The sequence below is a fragment of the Garra rufa genome, chromosome 15 (genome assembly GCF_049309525.1).
Source record: "Garra rufa chromosome 15, GarRuf1.0, whole genome shotgun sequence".
NCBI lineage: Eukaryota > Metazoa > Chordata > Actinopteri > Cypriniformes > Cyprinidae > Garra > Garra rufa.
Window position 1 is genome coordinate 30,888,708 of NC_133375.1, and position 23,086 is coordinate 30,911,793.

At 33.4% G+C, this 23,086-nt stretch overlaps 1 protein-coding gene across 3 annotated transcripts in view; it reads left to right on the forward strand.

Annotated features, from left to right (window-relative positions):
* osbpl9 (oxysterol binding protein-like 9) overlaps window positions 1–21,454 on the forward strand; it is a 45,650-nt gene extending 24,196 nt beyond the window's left edge. For 2 of the 3 annotated variants that reach the window (XM_073819482.1, XM_073819484.1), the window contains 18 exons: window positions 938–967; window positions 1,056–1,106; window positions 2,461–2,499; window positions 7,365–7,464; window positions 7,658–7,762; window positions 9,976–10,135; window positions 10,423–10,529; window positions 12,767–12,885; window positions 12,965–13,050; window positions 13,420–13,597; window positions 13,721–13,805; window positions 15,192–15,302; window positions 15,385–15,448; window positions 15,572–15,712; window positions 15,879–15,957; window positions 16,039–16,130; window positions 16,690–16,825; window positions 20,026–21,454. In XM_073819482.1, coding sequence (XP_073675583.1) covers window positions 938–967; window positions 1,056–1,106; window positions 2,461–2,499; window positions 7,365–7,464; window positions 7,658–7,762; window positions 9,976–10,135; window positions 10,423–10,529; window positions 12,767–12,885; window positions 12,965–13,050; window positions 13,420–13,597; window positions 13,721–13,805; window positions 15,192–15,302; window positions 15,385–15,448; window positions 15,572–15,712; window positions 15,879–15,957; window positions 16,039–16,130; window positions 16,690–16,825; window positions 20,026–20,100 — 1,758 coding nt within the window. In that variant the 3' untranslated portion in view covers window positions 20,101–21,454. The remainder of the gene's footprint in view (window positions 1–937; window positions 968–1,055; window positions 1,107–2,460; window positions 2,500–7,364; window positions 7,465–7,657; window positions 7,763–9,975; window positions 10,136–10,422; window positions 10,530–12,766; window positions 12,886–12,964; window positions 13,051–13,419; window positions 13,598–13,720; window positions 13,806–15,191; window positions 15,303–15,384; window positions 15,449–15,571; window positions 15,713–15,878; window positions 15,958–16,038; window positions 16,131–16,689; window positions 16,826–20,025) is intronic. The other variant, XM_073819483.1, reaches the window with a different exon arrangement.
* Window positions 21,455–23,086: the final 1,632 nt, after the last annotated feature.

Here is a 23,086-nt window from a genome sequence, read left to right on the forward strand (position 1 = left end):
TGTTTCTATTTTGTTTTAGCTAGTAGGTTAAGCTGTTACTTGATAACTGAAAACACAAAGAAAGGTATATTTGCCCATTTTCAGACTTGATAATATGTAGTTTAAAAGACATTCATGTATTTCCATGAATAAGAGTAAATAAATCAATTTATTTGGAATTATTTCTAATCAGGCACTAAGTGCAAAATTACTTAGTGATTGCAAATCGACTTGCTTTGAGATAAGTGAACATGGACCAGAAAACCAGTCTGAGGCTCAATTTTTACTTCTTTTTTTTTTTTTTTTGATGTACGGTTTGTTAGGAAAGGACAATATTTGACAATATTTACACAACTATTTGAAAATCTGGAATCTGAGGTTGAAAAAAAGTCTAAATATTGAGAAAATCGCCTTTAAAGTTGTCCAAATGAAGTTCTTAGCAATGCATATTACTAATCAAAAATTAAGTTTTAATATGCTTATGGTAGGAAATTTACAAAAAATATCTTCATGGTACATGATCTTTACTTAATATCCTAAAGATTTTTGGCATAAAAGAAAAATCCATAATTTTGACCTATACAATGTATTGTTAGCTATTGCTACAAATATACCTGTGCTACTTATGACCAGTTTTGTGGTCCAGGGTCACATATAAGGGGGTGGGGTGGTCGGTTAGCTGCAATTAAATGTAAATGTATATGTATATTGTAAATTCTTCACATGCAAAGATTTCTGAAGATACTTCAGATGCCAAATTTGAAGCCAAGCTTTTACACAGAGTCACATTTTAAACCTATTTTAGGGGTGAAACTCATGAGACTGTCATTTGGTCTCAGGCTTTCATTTCTGCTTTTTTAAGGTTTTGTAAAGGTGCATCTTTGTTTTTAATTCAAGGGCATTTCACAATTCTAACTGAAACTGTCCCTTTTCCTATTCTTTGTTGTCCTGTTCACAGAAAATCGAGAACCTGAAGGACACGACTTGTGTAAGAGCATCTGCACCTTTACCCATTTGCATTTTGGATCTAATTTTGGTAACGGAATGCATTTTCATTTCTTGTTTTTCTTTTTTAGAGTATGGTAGAGTCCATCAAACACTGTATCGTACTACTACAGATTGCCAAGGTAAAATGCTCATCTCTAAAGCTCAGAATGTGTATGCACCTGTGTTTTGTCTGCCCCACTGTGTTAATATTTATGTGTCTTGTGCAACCCAACCGGTAATTTTCCATAACCCAGTTAATGTTTATTTTGGCCGGCTTATGAACATTCCAGCAGGTATTATATTAATGGTTTGGAGAGGTGATTCTCCGACACAAAGGCCACGTTCACACAGTGGCAGAATGCAATTGTCAGGCTTGTTTTACAGTGCTAAATATGGTTGTGTTGACACTGACTAATACATTTAACAGATGAACTTGTAAAAAATTCATTTACACTACCAGTCAAAAGTTTTTGAACAGTAAAATATTTAGTTTTTTTTTACACAAAGCCTGCATTTATTTGATCCAACGTACAGCTAACAGTAAAGTAAAATAAACAGTACAATTTTTAAATATTTTTACTATTTAAAATAACTGTTTTGCTATTTGAATATATATTAAAATGTAATTTATTCCTGTGATCAAAGCTAAATTTTCAGCATCATTACTCCAGTCTTCAAGGTCACATGATCCTTCAGAAATCTTTCTAAAATGCTGATTTGCTGTTCAAGAAACATTTTTTATTTTCATTATTATCAATATTTAAAACAGTTGAGTACACTTTTTTTCAGGATTCTTTGATGAATAGAAAGATATAAAGATTTATATGAAATAAAAACATTTTCTAACATTATACACTATACCATTCAAAAGCTTGGAGTCAATGTATATATATTTTTTTTGGGGGGGAGGGGGAAATGATAGAAATTAATACTTTTTATTTAGCAAGGATGCTTTAAATTGATCAAAAGTGATGATAAAGATATTTATAATGTTTCAAAAGTACTTTCTAATCATCAAATAAACCTGAAAAAATTCTACTCAACTGTTTTCAACATAATAAACATATGTTTTTTGAGCAGCAAATCAGAATATTAGAATGATTTCTGAAGGATTATGTGACTGGAGTAATGATACTAAAATTCAGCAGGAATAAATTATATTATATTATAGTTAAATAGAAAACAGGTATTTTAAATAGTAAAAAATGTCAATATGTTGCTGTACTTCAGGTCAAACCTTCTTAAAAAAAAAAAACATTAAAAAACTTTTGACTGGTAGTGTGCACTGAATTAATTGTAGTAAATACAGTTGACAGTCGCAAACACTGACTGTGTGAACACAGTTTAAGAGATTCAGGAAGTTAAAATACCTTGAGTGACCATTGTTATTATTGCTACAAATTAAAGCAGAGACCATGTGCATCTTTTGTGGCTTTCTCCCATCTGTGGAGTTGGCTTATTTCTCAATTTGTGTTTTCTTTTTAAAATTTGAAGGATCAAAGTAGCGATCAGCAACACGCAAACGGACTGATAGTAAGTTTTGACATTCCTTAGCAATGAACTAGTCTAAATCAAACAGTGCTACTGTTCTCTCTTCCACTAAAATCACATCTCACTTCAATAAAACTGAACCGAGATGTGCATGACCTCGATCGGAGGGCTCCACCCAATGTGGCTACATCTCTTTCTTTTTTTTCTCTGATCTTATTCTTTCTTACACTTCTTGTCGGGTAATTCTGGGCCTGTCCTTTCCTATGATTTGCAACAAATTTTAACCTCAGTACTCCTTTAAGACATTGTGATTGAACCAAACTGCTTCAACCCTGGAAATGTAAGACACGCATACATTGCCGTTCAAAAGTTTGGGATCAGTGAGATTTCTTTGTCTTTTCTGTTCATCAAGTCCGCAATTATTTGATCACAAATACTGAAAAAAACTGTAATATTGTAAAATATTATTGCATATATTTATTTCTGTAGTGCAATACTGAATTTTTAGCATCATTAGTGTCAGATGGTCCTTCAGAAATCGTTCTAATATGCTGATTTATTATCAATGATGGAAACAGTTGTACTGCTGATTTTTTTTTTTTTTATATATACTTACTTCAGGATTCTTTAAATAATAAAATGTTAAGAAATTAATACTTTTATTCAGCAAGGATGTGTTAAATTGAAAATAAATTGATAGTAAAGACCTATATTTTTAGAAAATGTTCTTTTTAAAGTATCACAAGTTTCAATAAAATATTAAGCAGCACAACTGTTTCCAACATTGATAATGATCAATGGAGTAATGGTTGGTGAAAATTCAGCTTTGCATCACAGAAATAAATTATATTTCAAAGTATATTAAAACAGAAAATGGTTATTTTAAATTGAAATTATATTTTATAATATTACTTTTTTTTTTGTTCAAATAAATTTTGAAAGAACTTCTTTAAAAAAAAAAAACTATACAAATCTTAGAAATCCCAAACTTCTGTACATGTACAGTCGTGGCCAAAAGTTTTGAGAATGACACAAATATTAGTTTTCACAAAGTTTGCTGCTCAACTGCTTTTAGATCTTTGTTTCAGTTGTTTCTGTGATGTACTGAAATATAATTACAAGCACATCATACGTTTCAAAGACTTTTATCGACAATTACATGACATTTATGCAAAGAGTCAGTATTTGCAGTGTTGGCCCTTCTTTTTCAGGACCTCTGCAATTCGACTGGGCATGCTCTCAATCAACTTCTGGGCCAGATCCTGACTGATAGCAACCCATTCTTTCATAATCACTTCTTGGAGTTTTTCAGAATTAGTGGGTTTTTGTTTGTCCACCCGCCTCTTGAGGATTGACCACAAGTTCTCAATGGGATTAAGATCTGGGGAGTTTCCAGGCCATGGACCCAAAATTTCAACGTTTTGGTCCCCGAGCCACTTAGTTATCACTTTTGCCTTATGGCACGGTGCTCCATCGTGCTGGAAAATGCATTGTTCTTCACCAAAATGTTGTTGGATTGTTGGAAGAAGTTGCTGTTGGAGGGTGTTTTGGTACCATTCTTTATTCATGGCTGTGTTTTTGGGCAAAATTGAGAGTGAGCCCACTCCCTTGGATGAGAAGCAACCCCACACATGAATGGTCTCAGGATGCTTTACTGTTGGCATGACACAGGACTGATGGTAGCGCTCACCTTTTCTTCTCCGGACAAGCCTTTTTCCAGATGCCCCAAACAATTGGAAAGAGGCTTCGTCTGAGAATATGACTTTGCCCCAGTCCTCAGCAGTCCATTCGCCATACTTTTTGCAGAAGATCAGTCTGTCCCTGATGTTTTTTTTTTTGGAGAGAAGTGGCTTCTTTGCTGCCCTTCTTGACACCAGGCCATCTTATGATCTTCCAAAAGTCTTTGCCTCACTGTGCGTGCAGATGCGCTCACACCTGCCTGCTGCCATTCCTGAGCAAGCTCTGCTCTGGTGGCACTCCGATCCCGCAGCTGAATCCTCTTTAGGAGACGATCCTGGCGCTCGCTGGACTTTCTTGGACGCCCTGAAGCCTTCTTAACAATGCAGTGGAAAGTTTTTTTCGGGATTAAGTTAATTTTCATGGCAAAGGAGGACTATGCAATTCATCTGATCACTCTTCATAACATTCTGGAGTATATGCAAATTGCTATTATAAAAACTTAAGCAGCAACTTTTCCAATTTCCAATATTTATGTAATTCTCAAAACTTTTGGCCACGACTGTAGACAGAATAATCATTGATTTTTTGTTGTCATACATGCTATTGAACCATGTAGGACAAATGCATGCGGATCGGTTACGACCTACCCAGAGGCTCTTGTTGGGTCAATAAGCGTCAAGGCTAGTGCTCAAATGACGTAATCACCAACTGCATTTAATGCTTCTCGCAGACTGGTTTTGTTTTAGTTGGATATGGCTAAAAATCCAAATGTAAATTCATATATAATGTTTATTTCAAATCATTGCAGCTGTTTAGCTTAAAGTTATTTTAAATATTCAAACTATGATTAGGGACTCAAAAAAACAAAAGTTGTGTTTTTCTGTTTTTGAAATCTGAGTTTCTTCCTTGTGGATCTGTGATTGCCGTCTTTCTTGCCACTGACTTGAATGTGTCTGCCTCTTGATTTAATCTCATTCTAGTGTTTATGTATTCACTGCAGAGCTCTAATTGTCTGATTGGCTTTTAATTAAAAGTGGCAGCCTCTGTTGTGCTACAACAAAACGGATGATTCAGAACAACAAGAAATAATTGTGATTAATTCCTTTTGCAGAAAAGCCCCTCCAAACTCATTTCACTAACTCCCCTGCATGCCTTTTTTTCTCCTTTGGTGTGTTTTCAGGTAGAGTTACCTCACCGCTGTGCCCTGTGACGTCAATGTTTCTCTGTGCATGCTGGGTAGAGATTATTCATCTCTCTGGCTGGCCTATTTAGTGTATGATATGCAGTATTAGATTAGAGGCTGATCTTGTCGTCATAATAGCCTTGAGTCTGAGTACGTGCCGACTGACAGATGCTTGGTGTTTGGTTACCATAAGGCTAAGATTGATTCATAGTGATTTTTGTATATTGAGAAGATTCAGTGTGACGGACACGGGCCACAGCTGTGAGGTTGCTCAGTTGGACACCGTGTAATATAAAGCACTGAATATGATTCACTGATTTACTTCAGATCTTTCTCTTGATTATCAAAACATCATTGAGTATTTCTGTCTCTGTGTGGATAGAAAATAAAATGATTTAAGACAACATGAAATGGTAATGCATTTAACTTGCATAGTATGACGTTATTAACATATTACATGAATTTGAAGTCAAAAGTTTACATACACCTTGCAGAATCTGCAAAATGTTAATTCTTTTACCAAAAGAAGAGGGAAAATACAAAATGCATGTTATCTTTTATGTAGTACTGACAGTTAAACTGCCTGCTGTTCTTAAGAAAAGTCCTTTAGGTCCCAAAATTTTTTTGTTTTTTCAGCATTTTTGTGTATTTGAACCTTTTCCAACAATGACTGTATGATTTTGAGATCCGTCTTTTCACACTGAGGGCAACTGAGGGACTCATGCAACTATTACAGAAGGTTCAAACACTCACTGATGCGTCAGAACTAAACATAACGCATTAGGGTAAATTTAACTTATTTTGTCTTCTGAAGGGCAGTACTAAATAAAAAAAATATATATATTAAAAATATGATATTTAGGCAAAATAAGAAAAATGTACACATCTTCATTATGTTCAAAAGTTTACACCCCTGGCTATTAATCCTTTGTTTTTCCATCTAGAGCATCAGGGAGTGTTTGAACCTTCTGTAATAGCTGTAATAGATCTCAAAATCTTACAGTCGTTGTTGGAAAGGGTTCTAATACACAAAAGATGCTGGAAAAACAAAGAATGTGTGGGACCTAAAGGATTTTTCAGTAGGCAGTTTAACTGTTCAGAACAAACAATGGACTCATGAACAACTATCACTAAACAAACAAACAAACAAAAAACAGCTATGGATCATTCAGATAACATCACATTAAGAATGAAGAGTATTTAAACTTGAACAGGGTAATTTTAAAAAATTCAGCTATTATTCTCTCATGTGGACTGTATGTAAACATCTTTTATGTGAAATATCTTATTCAGGTCAGTACTAAATAAAAAATAACCTGCATTTTATATGATCCTTCTTATTTTGGTAAAACAATTAACATTTTACAGATTCTGCAAGGTGTATGTAAACTTTTGACCTCAACTATAAATTTAATGCAGCCTTACTAACTAAAACTAGTTTTACTGGCAAACATTTGAATGGTAGTGTAAATGGTGTTCATTTCATGATTTCATGTTGTCTTTAACAATAATTATCAGTGCTTTTTACTATTTCATGATGGAATTCGGATCACTAAAGAGTCAGCTGTAGAAATTAGTGTTTTATTTTATTAAATATATCTTGTATGTCTGTAGATAACACTTACAAATAGATATTAGATTTTTTTTTCGCCACTTTAAAGGGACAGTTCAACATTTACTTCATTTACTTACCCTTGTGTGGTTAAAAATCTGTATGACAGATTTTCTTCTGTGGAACACAGAAGGAAAAAGTGCATCCTGGCTTGTCTGAAATGAAAGTTCATTATAATTGTTCATAGAGGAAAAAAGTCCTACAGGTTTAGAACAGCATTAGTGTTAAGTAAATCATGCCAGGATTGTCATATTTGAATAAACTATCTCTTTAAACAGTTCTAGTAACTGAATATGACAAGTCCTTGTTTCCCCTGAGGATTTCTGTGATAGTTGGGTTGGGAATTGAGACCAAAATCTCCTATGAGAGGGTGTATTTATAACGTGTTTTCCTGTGAGAGCTGTTTTGTATCGTGTTTGTGGTTCTCTGCAGAGCACCATAAACCCAGTGGATGGGGTATTCCAGCCTACCCCTCTCAACACTTCTGTAGTCAGTGCCAGTGCCATGCCAACGCAGACCACTCTACCCACAGGTGAGCTGTCTGTCTCTTTCACTCTTTCTCCATATCATTCCTTAATAATATTGTATAATATTTTACGCTTATTTTGAAGGCTTCTTGGTAGTTGTTGTCTGGTTTGGAAACTCTGACATTAGATTTGGTTTGCAAATTTTTGTGTGCGTTTTTACCTGCCAAGGGCATATGAAGGGTGTGTTTTCATCCGTAGATGGAGCTCAGGTGTGTAAAACGGAACAGAGGCCTTCTTCTTTACCCGTGGGCCCTGTTGTCACGGTGATGGGCAGCCTTCAGACCCCCACTCCCAACAGCACAGGTACGAACCAACAATTAGACAGCCATCGAACACACATAAAGAAACTTATTAGAAAGAAGACTTAAACTGGGGCGTACTATTTATTGAATGAATGGCTCCTTTTAATGTGAGCAGAAGCTGTATTCCCGTAGTATTGCGCTGCAGTGGGGATGCAGGCAGAGCTGTTCTCTCTGCAGTCAGTCTTTTTTTCCCTGACTGTCATTAGTGCTGGATACAGGGGCTCGGAGAGTCCAGCTTCTGCTGAGGTAGTGCAGGAAGAGCTGAGCGCAGCAAAAATGCAGCCGATCGGTAGCGCTCTGGACAGCAGTGCAGGAAACTACGCATAAAACACAGTCAAGAGCTCAAAAGTGCAGACTGTGAATCAGGGTTTCCATTTATATTCATGCCGAAAGTGCTTGCGTCGTAGGCAGGGCTGATTCAATTAGGCATCTTTGAGGATTTGAACAGTCTTGGTTTTATCAACACAACCGAACATTTGATTTATTAGGAGGATAGCATCACAATAATATGCATGCTTTATTGTAATAGCCATTTTGTGTTTTGCTCTACATTTCTGAACTACTTACAGTTGTGTAGTAATTACTATCATTTTTTAAGATGTTTTTATAGATGTTAATGTCCTCAATTACTTTAAAAATAGTAAAACATGAACTAAGCAAAACTAAACAGACATGTTTTTTATTCAATTTTAAATTAAAATGTATGATGCAAAAATATAGTTTAAAGACATAATAAAAATACAATAAATATATAACTTGCTTTTTTATTTTGTTGCATTTTAGAATGTATAATTCCATTTTTCATTCATATGAATGAAATTTTAATTAAATTAAAAAACGAAATAAAATATTTTTTTTAATAATGCTAAAATAGTATATACTGTTTTTAAATGCTGTTAATGCCGTCAATTAGTCTTAATAATTTAATAAAAATAAATTAATGTAGTAAAAAAGTAAATGTAAACGAACATGTTTTTTTATTAAATTTTAAATTAAAATGCATACATTTTTTATTAATAGTAAGTAGTCTATAAATAATACTAAACTTTCATTTTAATTTAGAATGTATAATTATTTTTTTTATTAATATTAATGAAATGAAAACTTTATTAAATAATTGAATTAAATTAAATTTGAAAAATGCTAAAATACAATTATTTTTAAAGATGTTTTTATAGCTGTTAATGTCCTCAATTGCTCTAATAGTAAAATAAATATAAAATATAACATCTTAATTTTTAATATTAAGTAGTGCATAAATACAAAAATACTGGATTTTTAAAGATGTAATAAAAATAGATTAAGTAATTAAAACATGCTTTTTTATTTTATTGCATTTTAATTTGGAACGTATAATTACATTGTTCATTAATATGAATTAAATTAAAATTAAATTAAATAATTAAATAAAACTAAATTTAAATGATGCTTAAAACTAGCATTTTAAATATGTTTTATAGCCTCAATTACTTTAATAATAAAATAAAAATACATTAAAATAGTAAAACAGAAAATCTATATAAACATTCTTTTTTTACATTTTAAATTGAAATGTATATGCTAATTGCATTCTTTTTATTAGTAAAAAATGCATATATAATAATGAAATACTAGATTTGTAATAAAACATGTTTTTAGAATGTATAAATTCATTTTTTTATAAGTAGTGCATAAATAATATTAAAATGAAATATATACATATTTTATTATATAATGACATGAATAATGTTTTGCAAAATATGGCCTCATGTTTTTGTTAGTGTCATAAATGAAATGAAGCATTGAAGAGTCATGCCAGGGGTGGGCATATACAGCATTTGCATAAGATTGATTGACATTTAGAGTGGCCTTGAACCTTGTCTTTGAAGCTTATTTGAATATGCCTGATTTGTGGCAAACATCAAAGGTGGAGTCATTGTCTTAAGTCAGTTTTTAAAATCTATTGCTTTGTTGGTTCGACAATTAATCTGAAATGTGAATATGTGTACAAGGTGTCTGGCATATTTGCTTGTAAAATGCTTTTTACTAAGCATTTAGATGAGCTTATTGGTCTTGCTATTTATGTGCCAGCCACATATGCAAAAGTGCAAAACCTCAACCCATATCTGAACTACACTGACTGCTGGCCATGCTATTGCTTAAGTGATTGTGGTCCTCAGCACACTTACATTTACTCTCACATTTATGACTTTAATTTTCTTCCTGTGGTTTCAGGGAGTGGTCCTTCAGCTCCCAGCAGCAGCGTGACTTCGCCCAGTCACATGAACGTACCGCCCCACACTGTCCCTGACTTCTCCTATTCCAGCAGTGAAGATGAGTTTTACGATGCAGATGAGTTTTATCAGAGCAGTACCTCACCGAAACACTGCATAGAGTGAGTGATGAACAGAAACACACACATCAAAACACTTATGATTAAAACTGACTGAAGTACTGCTGCACAAGTAAATTATAGTATCACCTGCCCACACACATGAATGTGAAAACAGTACTGCTTAGAGATAAACACACTCCCACACACTATTTACTGCAAACGAAAAGAAACACACACTGACCTAATTACAACAGTGCGTGGACTCACTTACACACACAAACTCTATCGTCCATTGCCCCATAATTTATTCTGGAAAAAGCTGACGTGATGTTCTTGCATCTCTGCAGTCCAAACAGAACCACTGCTGTGAACAGCGAAGACAGCACAGCCTTGAAACGGCCAGACACCAACGAATCAATCAACTCCTCCATGTCAAACGGAACCACTGATGCAGGTACACAAAACACACAATCGCACGTCCCTCACGTTTCACTTTCCCAACGTGAATTAGAGCAAATGCTGTGTTTGTTTTATGTCTTCTTGTTTGGTGCTTGTGTTGAAAGTGAAGTGTGTGTTGTTTTTATTTACATTTTAACAAACTTTTAACACCAGCACCAATCAAAAATTCTAAAATATGTATAGTATAATTAAGATTCATTTTATAATATAATAAATATTAATAATTAAGATTTTTTTTAATGTTTTTGAAAGAAGTCTCGAGTGTTTACCAAGGTTGCGTTTTGGAAATATACACACCCAGTCAAAAGTTTATGAACAGTGAGGTTTTAATGTTTTTTGAAGAAGTCTCTTCTGCTCACCAAGCCGGCATTTATTTAGTTCAAAATACAGACAACACAGTCAAATTTTGAAATATTTTTACTATTTACTATTTTACTATTTGAATATATTTTAAAAATGTAATTTATTCCTGTGATTTCAAAGCTTCTTAGCATCATTACTCCAGTCACATGATCCTTCAGAAATCATTCTAATACTCACATTTGCTGCTCAAAAACATTTATTATTTTTATTATTATTATTATTATTATTATTATTATGTTGAAAACAGCTGAGTATAATTTTTTTTAGGTACAGATCTTTTGTAACATGTTTTATCAACACTTTTGATCGTATTAAAGCATAAATAAAATGCTAAATAAAAGTATTAATTTCTATAAATGCTTTCCAAAAAAATTATACTGACTCCAGGTTTTTGATTGGTATAGTGTATAATTTTACAAATTATTTTTTTTTTTCAGATAAATACTGATCAATACTAATCATTGGATCTTTCTATTCATTCATTCAAGAATCTTAAAACAATGTACTCAACTGTTTTAAATATTATGATAATAATAATAATAATAATAATAATATATATTTTTTACTGTACTGCTTTTGCCGTACTTTGAATCAAATAAATGCAGGCTTGGTAGGCAGAAATGTTTTTAAAGAGACTTAAAAAACATTTAAAAATCTTACCTTTTAAAACCATTTGACTGGTAGTCTAAGACAGTAACATTGTGTCCTTACTGAGTGATTTTTTTTCATATAAACAAAGAACCTACAGTTTTCACAAAAATATTAAGCAGCAAAAACTGATTAACATTGATAGTAATAAGAAATTGAGGCCCTCTTAATTAATAAACCACATAAATCATAATAATGAGCTGTTAATTGCCTACATAGCCTAATAAGCCCTCAAACGCACGCAAAAAAAAGCTTGCCGCAGCGCATTGGCAGATATAATTATAATTGTGTCAGGGAAAAACAGCAAGGAGACTGTATTAACATTTTAATAATTTATTGATAAACTAGTACTTTCTTTGATTTCAGCTTAAGACATGACATTGGCATATCTAATAGATATATTTCTCATGTCCATACGGCAATACAGGTTTCGGAGTTTCACCCTCACGGAGACCGAGACAGCCGAAAGCGCATAGTTTTATTTCATTGTTTTACAAAAGCGCAATGTTTCGTTGTTATTCTGAGTGCACACAAATAAACATGGTGTCTTTACAGATTTTAAATATGTATTACTTTTATCTGTATGACCAAAAATGAGTATTTTAAGAGTATTTTAAGAGCGAGTGACCGCATCGGCGTCTCCATCTGTCATGCGGTGAACATGCTACTGTTTAGCTTCCTCACTCCGCACAGACATTTGAATAGTGCACATTTTTCTAGGTTAACATTAGATTAAGTGGCCATGTAAAGTTTCATATTAAAATTTCGATTTGATGTACACTGTAAAAAGTTTTCACCAGATTCAACTTAAAAACCTAAGTTCAGCAGCTGCCTGAAGTTTTTAAGTTAAATCCGCTTAAAACTACAAGTCACTTTAACTTGTTACAATAAAAATGAGTTGATATAACTTGTGAGTTTAAATGACTTAAGTTGATTTAACTTAAAATCTTAAGGCAGCTGCTAAACTTAAGTTTTTAAGTTGTAACTGGTGAAAACTTTTTACAGTGTACTAAATTACCACATAGACCAGTCGTAAACAATCTGTCCATCATATTCTGCGCCACTATGCAACGAATAAAATTTTGGTCGACCAAGCCTCTACTCATCGATTATTAGGGGGGCAGCTCTAATTATTTCTAACTTTTGGCATTATATATTATATGTTTGTTTCATGTTCACTATTTGCTGTGTGTTTTTTTTTTTTTTTTTTTTTTTTTTCAGATCAGTTTGACAGTCACGATGAGAGAGATGACGATGGCGAGGGTGAATCTGTGGAAGAACACAAAAGTGTCATCATGCATCTGCTGTCTCAAGTGCGACTGGGCATGGATCTTACCAAGGTAAACACAAACAAACTTCTTTTTTATATATTCTTAACTCTTTTTTTTCTACCTTTCAATCCATCTTTGTCATCTTCAGGTGGTCTTGCCGACATTTATCTTGGAGCGGAGGTCGTTGCTGGAAATGTATGCAGATTTCTTTGCACACCCGGATTTGTTTGTAAGGTAATGCTTGTCCTGTTGTGTCTGTATATATGACAGATGTTCTACCATATGGACTTATCATTCATATTCCTGATTACAGCAGAGCTGTAATAGTTGAGTAATTATAAATTAAAAGTAGCAATGCTACTAGCCAGACGGCAGCTGAGCTGTTTCCAATGTACTGTTCTAGTAATTAACTGTTGATGGAATATTACATTGCTATTTTTTAATGCTTCTCACACTGCTTTGCAACCAAATGAGCTGAGGAAATAATCAAACATGCTCTGCTAGAATATCTTTGCTCCCACAAATAGAAGTGTGATTTATTCTAGCAAGCTGATTTGTTCAAGCAGTTCATTTTAATGAACTCAAGATTGGCATGTTTTGCAGTATTGCAGAGCAGCAGGATCCAAGGGACCGCATGGTGCAGGTGGTGAAGTGGTACCTCTCAGCCTTTCACGCTGGTCGGAAAGGATCTGTGGCCAAGAAGCCCTACAACCCCATTCTAGGCGAGGTGTTCTTCTGTCACTGGGACCTGCCTTCTGAAACAGATGATACGGCTTCTTCTGTGAGTGTGTGTTTGAAGGTCTAAAAAGCCAGTGTTTACAGTATCTTTTGTGAGAGATTTTATGTGTTGCCACTCCCTGTATTATAATTTTTCTTCTCCCTCGCTCACCGTCTGTCTTTCTAGGAGTCCGTATCGGAAGGGCCAGTGCCGTTGTCTAGCAAAAACAGTGTGTCTTTTGTGGCAGAGCAGGTTTCTCACCACCCTCCTAGTAAGTGCTCAACAAACTAATTTTTAACTTTATTTTTATACATTTTATTTATTTAAATAAAACTTTATTTTATATTTATTGAAAATTAATTCCAATTCGTCATTTTAAATCTATTACTGCTACTGAAAGTAAAATAATAAAAAATTTAAAAATGTTGTTTAATTAGTCATTTATTTATTAAACTCATTTACAATAGCCAGTAAAAATTCAAACAATTACAGTTGTTTAATTAGTCATTTATTTAGTAATATCATTTAAAATAGCTTGTAATAAGTCGAAAAATTACACTTGTTTAATTAGTAGTTTATTAATTTAACTCATTTAAAATATCCAGTAAAAATTCAACTAATCACAGTTGTTTGATTAATTTATTTATTAAACTTGTTTAAAGGAGCCAGTATAAAGAGTATTTAATACTGCATTTTATAGCTAGTGTCAAATGAAAAGTCGAATGATTACAGTTGTTTAATTAGTAGTTTATTTATTAATCTTATTTAAAATAGCCAGTAATAAATTGAAGAGCTACATTTGTTTAATTCATAGTTTATTTATTAAACTCATTTAAAATAGCAGTAATAAGTCAAAAAATTACACTTGTTTAATTAGAAGTTTATTTATTAAACTCATTTAAAATAGCCACTGTTAAATGAGTATTTAATACTGTATTTAATAGCCCTTGTTAAATGAAAAGTTGCATGATAACAGTTGTTTAATTAGTAGTTCATTTATTAATCTTATTTAAAATAGCCAGTAATAAATTGAATGGTTAATTTTTTTTAATTAGTAGTTTAATTATTAAACTCAATTAAAATAGCCAGAAAAAGACAAATAATTATAGTTGTTTGTTTAGTAGTTTTTTGTATTAAACTCATTTAAAATAGCCAGTAATAAGTCGAATAATTATACTTGTTTAATTAGTAGTTTATTTATTAAACTCATTTAAAATAGCCTGAAAAAAAAACAATTACAGTTGTTTGATTAGTAGTTTCTTTATTAAACTCATTTAAAATAGCCAGTAAAAAGTCAAATAATTACAGTTGTTTAATTAGTAATTTATTTATTGAACTCATTTAAAATAGGCAGTAAATGTTAAATAATTAGAATTGTTTAAGTAGTCGTTTATTTAATAAACTCATTTAGATAAGCCAGGAAAAATGTCAAATAAACACAGTTATTTAAATACTCATTTATTTATTAAGCTCATTTAAAAATGCCAGTAAAAAGTCATTTAACATAACCAGTAATTTAAAAAATCAAGTCATTTCTATTTTTTTAATCAGTGATATATTTATTATATTCATTAAATTAAAAAAGTTATAAAATGTACCAATCTTTTTGTGATTTTTGGGTAAATAGACATATTCTTACACCTTTATCCTTCTGTAGTATCTGCATTTTATGCTGAGTGTTTCAGCAAAAAAATCCAGTTCAACGCCCACATCTGGACAAAATCGAAGTTCCTTGGAATGTCAATTGGTGTCCATAACATTGGTCAAGGTAGTTGAGGACATTGTTAAGTGGTGATTAATACACATTAGTGCTATTTCGGTGCTTAATTGTCCTCTCCTGTCTGCCATAGGTTGTGTGACTTGTCTTGAATATGATGAACATTATATTCTTAATTTTCCCAATGGCTACGGGAGGTAAGCATTGCTCTATTTCTCACTAATCTTTCACTTTATCACACTGATGTATTTTAGATTTTTAGATTAATAGTGGGAGAAGTGGGCAGAGCATCCCATCCATCTTTCACTGTGCTTCAACAGGTCAATTCTAACTGTTCCATGGGTTGAGCTGGGTGGAGAGTGCAATATTTCCTGTTCCAAATCTGGCTACAGTGCCAATATAGTTTTCCACACCAAACCATTCTATGGAGGAAAGAAGCACAGGATAACTGCTGAGATATTGTAAGTCAAATAAATTCAGTCATAACTGCTTCTGTCATAGTAAATCTTTTGATTTAGTCATTAAGATAAATTCATGAAAATAAATTTGTATGCAAATGCTTTTTAGCGTCACATTAAATGAGAATATATCATAAAATCATCATAATACTGTCCTTTTTTTTTTTAGTTCTCCCAATGATAAGAAGTCATTCTGCTCTATAGAAGGAGAATGGAATGGTGTGATGTATGCAAAATACGCTACCGGGGTAAGTTTGAACCCTATAAAACAAGAAAAGGAAGTCGATTCAAGAATAAAATTGAAAGTAACATATTTCTTTTCCTCTCAGGAAAATGCAGTATTCATTGACACTAAGAGATTGAGCATTATTAAGAAGAAGGTGCGGAAATTGGAGGACCAGTTGGAGTACGAATCCAGAAGGTGTGTATTTGAGTTTTGGGAAACCAGCCTTAAAAACTCATTTGAATTTTGTGTAGTTAAGAATGTAGTTTAATCCCTCAGGTTTTTAGATCTAATTTGTATTACTGAATGAGGTCTTTACTTTACCTCTCTATTTGAGATGTTTTTTTAGTTATTTGGAAAGTCAACATTGAAAATCTCCAGTATAAAAAGTATAGAACAGTTAAAGGATATATCAAGGTTAGTTTGCCCAAAAATGAAAATTCTGTCATTAATTATTCAGCTTCATGTTGTTCCAAAACCAGAAGACCTTCGTTCATCTTCGGATAACAAATTAAGATTTTCTTTTAATTTAATTTATTTTGATAAATGCAAAATACAAGCAAAAGACTAGTGGACTTTTATAGCACACCGTGTACAATTCCCAGTTCAGTTTTGTTTGCACCTGACTTATTTGCTGATCTTCAAAAGGCTTGGTTATTTTTGTGTCGGCTTCTGCTGAAGTGATGTTTTTTCTGCTTGGGTACCTCTGTGAGATGATCTGATGCAGACCGCTGTTATTTCTCTGTCTGGTTGTCAGTTTGTGGAAGGACGTGACCGTGAACCTGAAACTGAAGGACATTGATGCTGCGACGGAAGCCAAACACAGGCTGGAGGAGAAACAGAGGGCGGAGGCCAGAGAACGGAAGGAGAAGGAAATGCAATGGGAGACAAGAGTGAGTGTGCTTATGTAAACGCACATGTGGAGGGGAAATGTGCCATGAGAAATAATGAGTTCGAAATATGGCTCTGATAAATGGTCCTTAATTGGTTCCTGATGGTTATAAGCAGCATATTTTTAAACTGAATGTTGCCCATAATGCACATAGCTGGAAGTTTAAACAGAGTCCAACAGTGCCTGACAGTTTTTCAAATTTATTTTCTTCAAACATGTTTTAGCTTTTACTGAAACCAACCAACTTGTGTTGAATTCAGAGATTAGACATACCTATATTTAGTATAGAACCATATACAATCATTTAACCTTTGAGATCATGGTAGGCTCGTCTTGACTTAAATGTTGTTGCCAGACTAAATGGAATCTACTGACTCTCTTTACATTTTCTAAGCTGTTTTTGGGGCAAAAATCTGGGCAATAGATTTAAACATTGTAAAATGTGTTCAACTCTGAGAGCATAAGTATATTAGCCCAAATATTGCATAAATGAACATTCAAGGAACATTCAGTTCACAATATTACTGCTTGGAACATTCAGTTCACAATACTATTGCTGGGCTCTATTCAAATGTTGGCCTCATTTACAGTGAGTTTATATATTACAGAGTATTTTATATTGTAATAGTTTGGGCTGTACAATTTCAGTAAAAGCTTTAAAATATATTTTTCGATAGATGTGATTGTATAGATTTAGATAGATAGATAGATAGATAGATAGCCATATATCATTGTATAATCATATATATATATATATATATATATATATATATATATATATATATATATATATATATATATATATATAGAGGGTTAAATAGATTATATAGAGATATGTATGATTGTACAGAGATAGATAGACAGATTATATATGTATTATCTATCTATCTATCTATCTGTATAATTTTCTATATATTTTGTATATAGGTGTTTTTATAGATAAATTACATAGAGATATGTATATGATTATAGATAGATAGATAGATAGATAGATAGATAGATAGATAGATAGATAGATAGATAGATAGATAGATAGATAGATAGATAGATAGATAATGTAGCAATTAGATGATTATACATAAATGTGATTTGTATAAATTTAGATAGATAAATTATATCTCTGTATAATCTTCTGTCTATCATCTATCTATAATCATCTATATATCTCCATATAAAATCTATCTATATTATCATATATCATTGTATAATCTTATATGTATTTTTGTATATAGATGGTTAAATAGATTATACAGGTCCTTTAAAAAAAATTAGCATATTGTGATAAAGTTCATTATTTTCTGTAATGTACTGATAAACATTAGACTTTCATATATTTTAGATTCATTACACACAACTGAAGTAGTTCAAGCCTTTTATTGTTTTAATATTGATGATTGTGGCATATAGCTCATGAAAACCCAAAATTCCTATCTCAAAAAATTAGCATATTTCATCCGACCAATAAAAGAAAAGTGTTTTTAATACAAAAAAAGTCAACCTTCAAATAATTATGTTCAGTTATGCACTCAATACTTGGTCGGGAATCCTTTTGCAGAAATGACTGCTTCAATGCGGCGTGGCATGGAGGCAATAAGCCTGTGGCACTGCTGAGGTGTTATGGAGGCCCAGGATGCTTCGATAGCGGCCTTAAGCTCATCCAGAGTGTTGGGTCTTGCGTCTCTCAACTTTCTCTTCACAATATCCTACAGATTCTCTATGGGGTTCAGGTCAGGAGAGTTGGCAGGCCAATTGGGCACAGTAATACCATGGTCAGTAAACCATTTACCAGTGGTTTTGGCACTGTGAGCAGGTGCCAGGACGTGCTGAAAAATGAAATCTTCATCTCCATAAAGCTTTTCAGCAGATGGAAGCATGAAGTGCTCCAAAATCTCCTGATAGCTAGCTGCATTGACCCTGCCCTTGATAAAACACAGTGGACCAACACCAGCAGCTGACATGGCACCCCAGACCATCACTGACTGTGGGTACTTGACACTGGACTTCAGGCATTTTGGCATTTCCCTCTCCCCAGTCTTCCTCCAGACTCTGGCACCTTGATTTCCGAATGACATGCAAAATTTGCTTTCATCCGAAAAAAATACTTTGGACCACTGAGCAACAGTCCAGTGCTGCTGCTCTGTAGCCCAGGTCAGGCGCTTCTGCCGCTGTTTCTGGTTCAAAAGTGGCTTGACCTGGGGATGTTTCTACTCCAGACTCAGTCCACTGCTTCCGCAGGTCCCCCAAGGTCTGGAATCGGTCCTTTTCCACAATCTTCCTCGGGGTCCGGTCACCTCTTCTCGTTGTGCAGCGTTTTCTGCCACACTTTTTCCTTCCCACAGACTTCCCACTGAGGTGCCTTGATACAGCACTCTGGGAACAGCCTGTTCGTTCAGAAATTTCTTTCTGTCTTACCCTCTTGCTTGAGGGTGTCAATGATGGCCTTCTGGTCGGCAGTCTTACCCATGATCGTGGTTTTGAGTAATGAACCAGGCTGGGAGTTTTTAAAAGCCTCAGGAATCTTTTGCAGGTGTTTAGAGTTAATTAGTTGATTCAGATGATTAGGTTAATAGCTCGTTTAGAGAACCTTTTCATGATATGCTAATTTTTTGAGATAGGAATTTTGGGTTTTCATGAGCTATATGCCAAAATCATCAATATTAAAACAATAAAAGGCTTGAACTACTTCAGTTGTGTGTAATGAATCTAAAATATATGAAAGTCTAATGTTTATCAGTACATTACAGAAAATAATGAACTTTATCACAATATGCTAATTTTTTGAAAAGGACCTGTATAGAGATATGCATGATTATACAGAGATTGATAGATATATAACATAATATAGAGATATGTAGAGGATTATATAGATAGAGAAATAGATATAAAGAGATCTGAGAATCTGTCTGTCATCTATCTCTATAATCATCTGTATATCTCTATAAAATCTTATGTATCTATCTATGTAATCATATAACTGTATAATCTTCTATATATTTATGTATATACAATAGATAGATAGATAGATTAAAATGTTGAATATGAACAGTGACCGCATTGTTTGTAGAAGCAGAAATTTGCTAAAATATTTTACAAATAATTTTCATTTATTTCACCTTAATACCTTTGACTAAGCATCTTGATTCCGAGATTTACATGACTTGATCTGTTTGTTTCAAGAGTGATTTGTTTGTTTCCCTGCAGCTGTTTCATGAGGACGGTGAATGCTGGGTCTACGACAAGCCTCTCCTCAAGCGACTAGAATCACAACGACACTGAGGCCCTTTCCAAAACCCACAGTCTGGAGTCTGGAAAACAGAACTCTCGCAAACCACTTTTCTTATTCAGCCTTGGAATGACTGAGGAATGAACCCTTACAGCTTTGCATTTTCGAAGTTTGAACGAATGACAAAAAGAAAACAAACTTCATCTATACAAATAATAAAAAAAACCTCCCTCACTAGTTCAACACTTCCACCTCTATCACCCTTTGAGGAAGAAAAAAACAGCGAACACACAGAAGACGCATTCAGAAGCCCTTTAGCATCACAAATCAAACAAGCGCTCTCGTCTCGGCAAAAGAAGAACGATCCCAGCGGACATCTCTCTCTCTCTCTCTTTGCTCCTGAGGGGTTGAGGTGTTTTTATCGAACAAACTCTGAAAACTACAGCGTTCTGTATCTCAGGGAAGCAGCAGACTGAGGATTGAAGGCTGTATCTTAATGTTCGAAAAGCCTTAACGGTGGAACCACAAAGTAAACAAAAGGAGAACTTGGTTCACATACTGCTAGCTACAGCTATTTATATATTTAGAAGATATGATATATTCTTGTTTTCCTTTTATCTTCTTTCTCTAGGGCAATAGTAACTGTTTGATTATACGTACTTGACGGCAGCCATTCCCTTTATGTTCCACTCCATCATCAGCCTTTCATGCTACAAAAGCCACAATGAGCAAAATTTACCATTTACATTACAAGGCTGAAATTTGCCATGGTTATAATTCATTCCGATTATGTTTTTTTGTTTTTTGGGAATGATTTGATATGCTCTAGCGCCTCGGGAAGGCTCTTTCTTTTTATAGAATGCTGCTTGAGTGTCCACATAATTTATCAACTTAGTATAAAGTTGGACTGTCCAATAGGAAATCGTAACGGTGCACAATAAAACCGTTCGACAAATCTGTGCTTATCCCGCTGAGGTCAAGCGACGTTATCACAAATTGCCCTGCAATCTCTCTTTCTGTGAAATGTCACATTTTAATCCAAATAAATATACGTTTCATATAGTCATGCATCGGAAAGATTTGATTGTCTTCTTGAAGGTAAAAATAAGAGTCTGTAGATGCATGGAGTCACTCAGGTCAGTGTTTTCTCCTGGAATGACGTCTATACATTGTGTAACATTATCAACAAGCTAAATCAAATTGTATTATCCTTTTTTTCTGAGATGCAATTAGAGCAAATCATTACTGCTATAGCTTCACTGTAGTGAACTGGAGGCCTTATGCAGTAAAGTTCACTAGTGTTGCTTTCCAGAAGCAATCCCCAAAAAACTTTTCTTTGCCTGACAACAATTGATTGTACCAGATTTCCATGTATCAAACTATTATATTAAATTTCAGTGAGACCAATCTGTGTGAGAAGGTGAATGCATTTCTTGTTCTAGACATCCAGAGTCCATCTATCACTTCATTTGTTGCATTTTGATTTCCAAAGTATTGGGAATGAATTAACTTCTAAAGTCGTAGTTAATATGTATTTTTTGTTTTGCTTTTTCTAGTAACTAGAAATTAGTATTTAACAATAGAAACTATCACAGAATTTGTAATCGTTTGACTGCTTATAATGGGATTGGGAATTGTACTGTTTTAATGGAAACTGTAATGGTGCCTGTCCGTCTCGTAATTTGTTGCCTTCTGTTGATGACTTGTTAAAACCACTAAATCCTAATGGAATATGTCCCAAAACATACTACAGGAAACTATTTTTAATGTTTTTAGTGGTTAAAAGTTAATGGTTTGTAATGGTATTTGTAGTGGAAACCATTAGAATTTCTGTGATGGTTTCTATTGGGGTTTTTTGGTAGTGGAAATAATGAATGACTGGAAAAATCATGAATAATTGTGAATAACCGATGAGCACTGCCATCATGAATTCTACCTTCCATTGGAATGCTCTCGTGTTCTCGTCTCCATAAAAATTCCATGTTAAAATGGGGTAAAAAGATTAAACTGAAACGTTTGGAATTTAACTAAATATAAAAATGTGCACATGGTTAAAGCTGTGCGTTAATTTGACTAGAAACATCAGAGACTGAAAGTGGTAAAAGGTGGATAGACAGTACACTATTTCACAATAACTTTATATAAAATAAATCGTGTTTGCTATCCAACTTTTTCTTCTGTACAAGTGGGCGCAGCCCTTTGTAAATTATATGGGTCTGGCTTCTGGTTTCATCCGCATCCAGCTGTTTTTAGATGGACAGAACGGCTTGTTTTGCTGCTTGGCATTGCAAATTGGCGTGTCTTAACATTATTTTAATGTATTATCTTAATTATGAGCACACTGGTTTGTAGTTCAAACAGTTTCACCGTTTACTGCACGTTGTTATTATTTTCGTTAACCAGAGGTCTCACCCATAGACTGACTTCTGCGTTAAAGAAAATGGTGGATATATACAGTACAGACCAAAAGTTTGGACACACCTTCTCATTCAGGTGTGTCCAAACTTTTGGTCTGTACTGTAGATAAGAATTCAACTGGAAAAAAACTTGTGAAAAAATATCTTTCAGGCAGTCAAATAGCAAATAGTGGAGCTCTGCAGCCACCTACTGGTAAAAGTCATTTGTAGTTGTTTTTTTTTTTTTACTTTTAAAACTGGATTTTCCAAAAGATGGGCAAAAATTTTACACTAAACCATGTGAAATTATCCGTTATCCCCATGAATTAAAGTTAGAAATGTGGGTCTTTTATAAAGTGAATTTTACATAAAAAAGCAGTTTTTTTGTATAAAAACCCATTTAAAAAATATTTATTAATTTATATATATTTTAAAAATATCACTAACCCACTGAAAACTGCACAAATGTAGATTAAAAACTTTAATAAACAGAAAAATATTCATTTGAATGAGGTGTGTCCAAACTTTTGGTCTGTACTGTATATGATGTATGTAAAACATACAGTGCCTTGCAAAAGTATGTTGCTGCCTTATGTTAAACTGATTTAAATAACTTTTTTTCCACATTAATCTACAGCAGGGG